The following is a 10,320-nucleotide window of genomic DNA, read 5'->3' as shown; positions in this document are numbered from 1 at the left end:
AATAGGAAAGAAAAAACAAAGGGAAAATAATGAAAAACATTATCGAAGCTCACTTTCATAGAAACAGAAAAGAATCCTATTCATTGCGTTCTTCCTAATGCAACCAGAATAAGGCTTATAAAACAAACAAATTTAAAACTTGATTCCTAATATTTCCTCTCCACGACACAAAGTTAAACACAACTAATAAATTAGCAATAAAAATAAAAATAATAAACAGAAACACCCAAAAAAAAACTACCTGGTGGAAAGTGAACGGTTCCAACTGACACGGTTCTGATTAGTATTGTTGGTACCACCACCAGCAGCAGCAGCAAAGCTCATCCCATTTCTGAAAAACACACGAAACCAAACCCATGTTTGCAAAAAATACAAGATACAAAACCCACGCGCAATTTCATTTATAATCCACACCTATTGCATGAAAAATCAAAACTTTATTATATACGTATATATAAGTGTGTATGAATACTAAGTTGATGGAACAAGCAAGACCCTTCTTCATCTCAAAAGTACGAAATTATGAAACACAAAAAACAAAAACGAAACGAAGCCCCATGTTTCCAAAAAACAAAAACAAAAACAAATCAAATGGGCGTGTTGAAACTTTTTGAAACTCTTACAAGGTTGCATCTTTATGCGTGTGTTGTTGGTGAGGCTTTCTTCTTCTCTCATACATCACTTCAATTTTGTTTTCTTCTTGATTTTGTTGCTGTTGTGATGCTATTAAATGTGCCCACAAATCAACGCTGCTGTCACCTGAAAAACAAAATTATTTTAATTCATATTTCTTAAAAAAAAAATTATAATGTGAAATAAAATGCAAAATTTGGAAAGCAAACGAGTTTAATTTCAAACCCATGATTTGATTTGACAGTAATTCAGAGACTCAGAGAGAAATGAGAGAAAAAAAATTGGAGTTAATTTAATGAGACACAGAGAGATTAAAGAATTTTCAAATACGAAAGTGAAGGCGGGATTTAACAACAAAACTACGTCGCTTTTGCTGACATAGCAATTAACAGAAGCGACGTCGTCTGTTAATTGCTGACATAGCAATTAAATGACATTACGTTAATGAATAATTTAAATAAGAAAAAATAATTTAAATAAGAAAAAATATTAATTGTCCACCCATTTTTTTCAACTTTTTTAAAAAATACACAATTCTTTTTTTTTTTCCCTGAAATCCACTTAAAAATTACATTTTGGTTCACTTTTCCACTTTCTGTTAAGGAAACTAAACGGAAAACTTTAAAAAAATTATTATTTTACCCCCAACGAAAATTATATTTTCACTCTAAAAAATGTCAAAAATAATCAGATTTAATGATGAATATCATTATTGGTACGTTAATGAAGTACAAAAAAATCTTAACTACTAGAGATTATAACTCAATGAATAATAAAACTCTACTTATTTTAAATTCAATTGATGGTTTGCGAAATTAGGCTATTTTTAATACTACTGTTATAATTTAGCATTTTAATTACATACATATTTAAAAAAAAATCATGCATTTGATTTAGCATTTTAATTACATACATATTTAAAAAAAAATCATGCATTTGATAGTTGTGGAATTAATTTCTTTATTGACCGATAGAAAAAATAATTAGATTTAATCTGATTATTTTTGGTAATTTTTAGGGTGAAATTAAAATTTTCGTTTTGGGGGGTAAAATGGTCATTTTTTTTAGGTTTCCGTTAGTTTTCTTAACGGATTCCAAACGAAAGTAGAAAAGTGAAACAAAATATAACTTTAAGTGATTCCAGAAAAAAAAATGAATTTTGTATTTTTAAAAAAGTTGAAAAAAACATGTGGACGGTGGATGTTTTCTCTTTAAATAATGTGTTAATTTAAGTATTTTAAATTTAATATACAAATATATTGATTCCTTTTTCTTTTTTCAAAAAGATAAGAGGACATGTAAAAAATTAAATCAATTTTTTAGCCTCTTATCTCCTTAAAATTTGAAATCAAAGTGGTTAAATAAAGAAAGTTAAACCACTCGGTCAAGACACTTATGATTTTGTGCCTTATTTGATATTGCGTTTAGGCAGCTGTAGTTTAAAAACTAATGTATTAAAGTGCTTGATAAATACTTATGTGGTCGGGAAGCTAAAATAATATGATCACATATTTATACGATGAAAAATCTCTTTTATTATTTTCGTCAAAATTATTGTTTAAAAGTCATATTTACCATGCATTATTTACTTTTATTTTATAATTATAATTTTTTTCATGATAATTGAGATATAAAAATTACAGTATCTCAATACTGGCCAAGACCTCATATTGATATTTTAAATTTTAATCAATTTTTTTTTAAATTAGACTTACTTGAATCTATGTCAAAATAATAATAATAATAATAATAATAATAATAATAGTCAATGCTTGAATCTGTATTTAAGCTCATTTTTGGCCTAGCTCAACTTGAATCATTGGTCTGTGGTTATTGTGGGCCTTTACTGATTCCTCCAACCCACATTCCACATAAGTGCAAATCACACCTCCTTAATAATTTTTTAAATTTACTATTTAAATATCACACAAGCTTATGTTTCATTTCCTCCTCCATTTGTTTCCATTTATCCTTTTTTTTTCCTTTCCAAAGAAAACTCTTTTAATCTTTGATTTTTAAAAAATACTTTTTGGATATTATATATAATAGGGTTATTATTATTTTACTATTTCAAATTTTGTAAAATATAAAATGAGTATAAAAAAATATTATTGTTTATCATTTTACTATTTTTCTGTTACAACCATTAGCCTAATGATTTTGTCATACTTACGTTGAACCAAAGATAAAGTTGTAAAAACTTTACATACAAAATCAAAAATACAATTGCATAAACTTTAGAATTATAATGGCAGGATTGTCATTGTAGCTTCAAAATGTTTATAGAGAGGGAAAAAAAAAACAGAGAGAGATAGAGACAAGAGAGGGATAGAATATCACGAGGCTTCAAAAAACAGTCAAATAAATTGAAGTTGCTTAGTGTTCAACAATGGAACTCAGGTAAATATACGGATACGGATTACAAATTTGTGTACTAAATGATTCCATTTTGGTAGCTTAATGTTGGCAATGAATGAATGAATTACCTCTAAGTTGTTGTTGGACAGCACCAACAAGATTTGAACTCTCTACTTTAAACTTAAGGGGAAGAAAAATCAATCAATCCAATTACTATTTTATCCACAAAATACTATACTTAATCTTTGCTTAAAAACAAGGAAAATTGACAACATTGATCTATGGGTTTGATTAAATCCTTAGGTTGATATTTCAAAATATTCGAACTTCAAAAATTACAAAATTTTTGGACAATGTATCAATAATATATATAAAAAATAATCAAATTTTAAGTTACGTAATAGTCATCGGTGTAATTAAGATTGAACCATTATTATATTTTTGACATTTCGTTGATTTCTATACGGACTACAATTGATTCACAAAATTAATGAAAAGGGAATGAACCTTAATTTCAGCTTACACGAACTTTATTGGTCAAATCCACCGTCAATCTTGTAAAAGCCAAAATCCTTAAACAAGATTTTGATGACCCACGATCTACACCAACTACAATCAACAAAGCTCTTAAGCACTTTCTTTTCCCTGTATTAACAGTGTTAAAAAGAAAAAAAAAATATTCAATTACAAAATTAATCATTTTGATAAGATATTTTGATGCAAATTGGAATTTAATAATTATATAATCAATCATTTTGATAAGACATTTGAATTGTAGCCATACCTACTCTATAAATTGCATGCATATTTTGTTTCTAGATATCGCCTTTTGATTTTTACCCACAAAATGTTTGTGGTTAGGGCCACATTAGCATAATCCTATTATTATTATTATTATTATTATTTGAAATACTACAATAATGGAGACTCTCTCAAATTTTAGTTTTCTTTTTTTTTTTTTTTTTCAACTATTTGAACCGTTAGATGTGCAATCACATGTGATATGAATTCATAAATTATGAATCTTTTAAGCTTTTGAAAAAAAAAATCAAACTTTAAACGTAAAATTTCTAACAATTTTTCCATCAGTTGATGTGATTAATAAAAGTTGTAGATGAAATTAAATTTAATATCATCAACAAATTCACACTTATTTTGATTTGAATTTTGATTAAGACTTGAGTGAGAGCTACTAACCAACCCTTATTGGCTTAGCGCCCCACTAACATCATGATCGTATCAACCCTTCATTTCAATCTTTAAATGGAACTCAATTTGCACATTGTCCAATTAAATACATTATGAAATTTGGAAAAATTGACAAGAAGAATGTGGTTATATTCTTTTTAATTAAATTGGCTTATTTTGTGTTATACCATAGGTTTCTTCTACCTAATGATTGACACCTTTTATCACATTGTCCCATTAAATGCATTAGGAAAATTGGATAAATTAACAAGAAGAATGTGATTATATTCTTTGAGTTAAATTGACTTATTTTGTGGCATACAATAAGTTTCTTCTACCAAATGATTGACACCCTTCATCGCATTGTCCCATTAAATACATTAGAAAAATTGGAGAAATTAACAAGAAGAATGTGGTTATATTCTTTTAGTTAAATTGATTATTTTGTGTTATAAAATAAGCTTCTTCTACCAAATGATTGATATCTTTTATCACATTTTTGTTAGAATTTCATTTTCATATTTTCAAACATTACAAAGACAAAGCAACCTATTTAATTTTCTCTCCTTCGATGAGAAAAAGTGTGACAATTATGATTTGTTTTTGTGATAAGAGAAAATTATGTCATGCTTAGCGGATCGGTTTACATATAATGTATTTGTAGCTTAGTGGTGAATTGTGGTGAATGCAATATTTTCTTTTCATAAATATAGATAAGTAGATATCTCTCAATAAATATATTTTTCTACAGTAATATATATATATATATATATAAATTTTCATGTGAATTTGGAGTTGTATAACAGTGTGGAAGATTTTGACAACGTTGTTAAATGATTTATAATGATGTAATCAGTACTTTTTAGTTTTTATACCATTATGAAACCCTAAATCTAAATAAAAATTCATACAAAATCTACACATGAAAATTTTTCTCTCTATATTCGGACATTGAATTATTTATTTAAATATTATATAAACATAAATCAAATTACTTACTAATTAGTATGAGCGAGGTTCAATTTCTAAACTTAGTATAATGCGAAAGATTTTATCCATGTAAGGATTATAAATGATGATTATATTTATCAATTGTAGAGTATATTTTTCTATGGTAACATGTCCATCGCAATCAATTTTGAAACAAAGGTTCAACAATTTCTTTGAATCGGGAACAGAAACTAAAGTTGAATTAATGCATAGAAAAAGTTCAAAGTTAAAAGAATCAATTCAACTTTCTGTATAAATATAAAGGCTACAAAAACTCACAAGCATGTATATTATGGGTCCACTTCCCTTAATTAGAGCATTGACTTGTCTTTCAATAACCATTCACATTGTATTATTATTATTATTATTCTTCTTAACAAAAAATTAATGATAATCATTACATTGCAAATTGTCGTAATTAACGATGAATTATGTTCATAATCACCGGAATCATAGGACATAGGATTCAAATGCATACAATTAATTTCTTCTTTCAACTACTTTTATCATGGGCTGCTTAATTGGATTGAGTAAATAATGAAAGAAAAAGATCTCGGACATTATATTTATTAGAATATGAATTGAGGTGGTTAACTAAATAAAATTATTTGAAAAATCATCGGTCTTGCCCTCTGTGAGTATTATAGACTCGTTCTTGATAGTATGAGTTTGTAAGTTAAGTTAAATCTCGTGCTTGATCACGTTAGGTAAGTTAATTAATTTTTTAATTCTATCTCATTTTTGTGCCCCTATATTATTTATTTTAAACACGATAACTTAAAATTTTGAGTTTTTGTGTTGAGCAGTTTCTTTGACCATTAAAAATGGCATTACATGAAACTCTCAATGAGTGATTAATTATACAATCACTTAAGCATTGTTTGCATATGTCACAAGCAACTAATTAATCCAATAAGTTATATATGTAGCTAATAAAACCTTAAAACCCTAGAAAGATAAATTGCTTGTTTGGCCACAAAAGAATATTTGAGAATCAATGAAGATAATTTATTTGGGGCACCCCAAATAATTGAACCTTTCGGTGGTTACCTTCTTAAGTCATTTCATCATCCATCCAAATCTTAAATCTATGATAGATCAGCTAGTGATTATTGAATTTTTTTTGTGTCTATTAATGCATGTTATCTATTTATTTATTTTGTGTAGATATGAAGCTTCTATATATAGTTTTCAGATACTGAAAATAACATTCAATAGATCAATACTTGTAGGAGATTCTTCATTGTATCAATAATCAATATGTTATGATTGAGTGGAGGATGATAATGTAAAAGAGTCGAAGAGAATTCTCAAAAATCTTGAAACCATTGTGTGCACATTTGGTAGAGATATCTTTTAAAAATATCGGCGTACGAATTTTCCTCAGACACATCAACAAAATCCCATTGGTTTATCCAAATGTCTAACTTGGATTAAAAAGTTCTCCTATTATTTTCACTCGCCTTTTCTATTTAGGAAATTACACTGGAAAATCGTTGGAATTTACAGATTCTTTTCCAACAAATTAACAATCAATCTACTTACAAGCAGCACTTTATTCACACTTTCTGCTTTCTAATCTGTTTTCACAGGCTCTAATCCAAAAAGTGATTAATTTGATGTAAATTGTGTCACTTTTTTATTAGCATTCAAATATTTTAGTTTCAATGCTTTTTCGCAGGGACCTTTGTACTGAATCTTACTGTGTCTTCTTTGATTTTAGGGTCTTAATTTCTACTTTTTCACTCATTTGCTTTAATCACGAGTTGCTTTGGCAAGTGGCTTCATTGAGCCCGGGATTTCTTTTTTTTTTTTCCCCCAAGTACTTAGAAGTAGATCGGCCAATCTATTATGCTCAAGATATTTTAATTACACCATCACTTAGTTGATATAGAAAATTTTGGTAATAAGATCATACCATGTCACATGACTTTTGGTAAAAAAGGATTATATTCTTATATTTGTCTTTGTCGACTTTTTGTATTAACTATTTTATTACCTGAACATCATTAGATAATCAGAAAATTAATAAAATTTAATAAAGTTTCGTTCATTTGACTATGCTTAAATGGTTGAATACAAATACCCCTAAGATGAGGTAGTCAAAGCCTTCAATTACATTTTTAGGGAGTTTGTCTGTCTATACAGATGACCTGTTTATGATCCAAAATGTCCTATTGTCCTTGGATTAGGGACTAGCAAGCACTCTATGAGCAAGGACATAAGTTAACATTCCTGGCTGTCAAAGAAAAGCACTTTGGGAATAAGTTGCTTTTGCCTGCTAAGTACTTGCTTGCTGCCTCTTAATTAAAGCAGTTCTGTCCTGTTTGATTGGTCATTAATATGATGGCTTATTATGAACAAGTGTACAGACTACAGAGAATCTGAACAAATCTAATTAATTTGTAAGCAGAAAATTACAAAGCAGCAAGCAATGCCAAACAAATAGGGTCAGAGGAATTATTTAATACTGATTTTAAGGACCCTTGCTTGTCTCTGCCCTATGTGCGTTGGGCATTGGATCCCTCGAATATAGGTACTTGTATTTAATTAAATCGGGTCCTTAACCAACTACAAACAATTTTCTTTTTTCTCCCTCTAATATATGTGGCAATTTTTTGTTAATTTCTTAATGTTTAATGTTTATCAACGACACTTTGATCCATAACCATAGGAAATAATGAGTTGATTCAATTCATAAAATTTTTTTAGATTTGTTTAATAAGTTTGAGATCAAATCCTCGTATAAAATAGGATAAAAAAATTGATTCACATTTATTAAAAGCTTAATAACCTTTGAACTATCATACAAAAACTGTTTTTGTGGTAATTTTTTTAAAGCACCTTGATGTGAACTTCATTATATTCTTCTTATTTAACTATTTAAATAATATAATAATGATGTATGTATTAATTCAAGATAAAAACTTTAATTGAGAAAGTTTAGCTTTCATGTAAAAAGGGAGGAGATTGCTATAGAGATTTTCACAATATAAAATCTTAAAATTTGTTTCATGGACTAAGAAAAGTTTGCAAAGTCTTTCTTTTTTATGCAACATGTTTTCCTCATCTAGAAAGAGAAACAAATTATTGTCAATTTATAAACTTTTGGCCTATGAATTGTCATATAAGATTTAATAATTAATTGATCTAGACTTCATGTTAATCCAAAGGGAATAAAATATTGGCATTTTGTGAACATTAACCTTTCTTATAATGCTGGCACCACATGCCATGCACCCTATTGCCTCTTCTTAGAGATGAGGTGTGGATAATGGAGACTTTCATTTCTCATTTCTATACATCAATGTTAATAACAAATTTTTGGTGTGAACTTAAATTCTATGTGTAAAATTTTATAGCCTAATGTAATCCGCTAATCAATCATTTAAATCCTTTAAACCCCACATATAGAGTTCATATAAGTAACATATGTATAGAAAGTGATATGTATAGAAAGTGATATTATATTGTATTACATATCAAAATAGCGCTGCATTTATTTTTTATGAAGAAAAGAATCAATTGTTAAGATTTATTTTGTATTTTTATTTTTTATTTCTCTTACTCAATAACTATTGATTCTATGTGAGTAAAAACTCAACTTAACATAAGCTACCGGGAGCATATTTTGTGGTTATTAGTTTTCTTCTTTTTTATTGTTACATGAAAATATCCAAAAATAAATTGTAATAAATTTAAATTAAAAAAAAATCGTTTCTTGCCATCTCTGAAATTTAGGTCACAACATGATATGAAAATATGAAATTATGAATGAGGCAAGTGGGTGGGTGGATCTCAAAATTTACTTATTATTATTATTATTTTCTATAAATCTTCTACGGCCTAAGCAATTGAGTATTGACCAAATCATTTAAAATAGGCAGATGGGTTCTTTAATTATTTGTTACATAAAAGTAGATCAATAAGGTATTAATATTACCAATCAGCTGCTATAATTCTTGCTCAAAATAAAGGTTTGGTCACCTTGTTGGATGCAGCTAAGTCTATTAATGACCCTAGGGAACTAGACCCACATATTTACTACTATTTAATGTATTCAACCCTTTTTTTATTTATCTATTAGGGAGGAAAAAAAACTAATCACACACACAAACACACAAATATATATTTTACATACCATAAAGTAAAGTATTAGAACAAATACATGATTATTGTTATTTAAAAAGGTAAAAATAATTACTTGTACTATTATTTTTTATTTTTAGATTAAAAATTAAACTAACAAATATAGACTATGATCCTCTCACAATCTTAACTTCTCCTAATTTAAATTCATTTGTGTGATAACAATATATCTAACAATCTCAAAATGTCATTAGAAATACATTTGTATAAAAAAATTAAATTAAATATCATTTTGATGTTCACATACATATATATTGGTTTAATTGTTATGTTTGATAAATTTTGGGGATTTCAAGAGCATATGCAAAATATTGTCTCATAATTGTCAAGATAATAAGGTTGTTTGGTTCCAAAGAAAATTCATGTCATGTTAATATCTAAAATTTGTGAATACCATCATTCAATCATAGAACAACAATTAACTAAATTTAAAATTGCAAATTGTAAATATTTTATGTATATGTCAAACTTGTAAGCTTGAATTCTACATTTATGACGGAAACAATTTCATTGAAGTCTTTTCAAACTTGTTATGTATATGTCAAATCATCACAATTCACATGCTTATTACAATCTAAAATCTACTAAGAATTTAAATGGATACACTTAAAATACAGTTCATAAATTGAAAAGACACTTTGAATTAATAACACCAAGACTTTATTTTAATTGTACTCTTACTCAGAAGAGTATTTCCTTACGATTTCTATTCATTTGACCAGACAAACGACTAATTTATTGAGTCATTAATTCGCCTCTCTATCGTCATAAGTTCACAACTTTCAATATTTGCATGACTTTAATCTTAAATGTAATGTTTGACCAATAAATACAGCAATTTAATTTAATAATTGATAATAAGTAAAAAAAAATTGAATCAAAATGAAAGAGCAATTTAATTTAACCAAAATGAAATAACAACTGAATTCCTAAAAAATAAAAATATTACAATTAAAGACACAATTGACATTTTGTTTTTTTCAAACATCCTATATATCCGTC

General features: G+C 27.3%; 1 protein-coding gene across 1 annotated transcript in view; it reads right to left on the bottom strand.

Moving 5' to 3' along the window:
• Nucleotides 1–913, bottom strand: part of LOC18038700 (serine/threonine-protein kinase haspin homolog) — a 6,265-nt gene extending 5,352 nt beyond the window's left edge. Inside the window, exons 1-3 of the mRNA XM_006428236.2 lie at nt 859–913; nt 624–759; nt 242–331 (exon numbers count right to left, since the gene is read on the bottom strand). Of these exons, the coding sequence (XP_006428299.2) occupies nt 242–331; nt 624–759; nt 859–862 (230 nt within the window). The 5' untranslated portion in view covers nt 863–913. The remainder of the gene's footprint in view (nt 1–241; nt 332–623; nt 760–858) is intronic.
• Nucleotides 914–10,320: the final 9,407 nt, after the last annotated feature.

The sequence above is a fragment of the Citrus clementina genome, unplaced genomic scaffold (assembly GCF_000493195.1).
Source record: "Citrus clementina cultivar Clemenules unplaced genomic scaffold, Citrus_clementina_v1.0 scaffold_6, whole genome shotgun sequence".
Lineage (NCBI taxonomy): Eukaryota > Viridiplantae > Streptophyta > Magnoliopsida > Sapindales > Rutaceae > Citrus > Citrus x clementina.
Note: the sequence above shows the minus strand (reverse complement) of the source record. Positions and strands in the feature narration are given on the sequence as shown.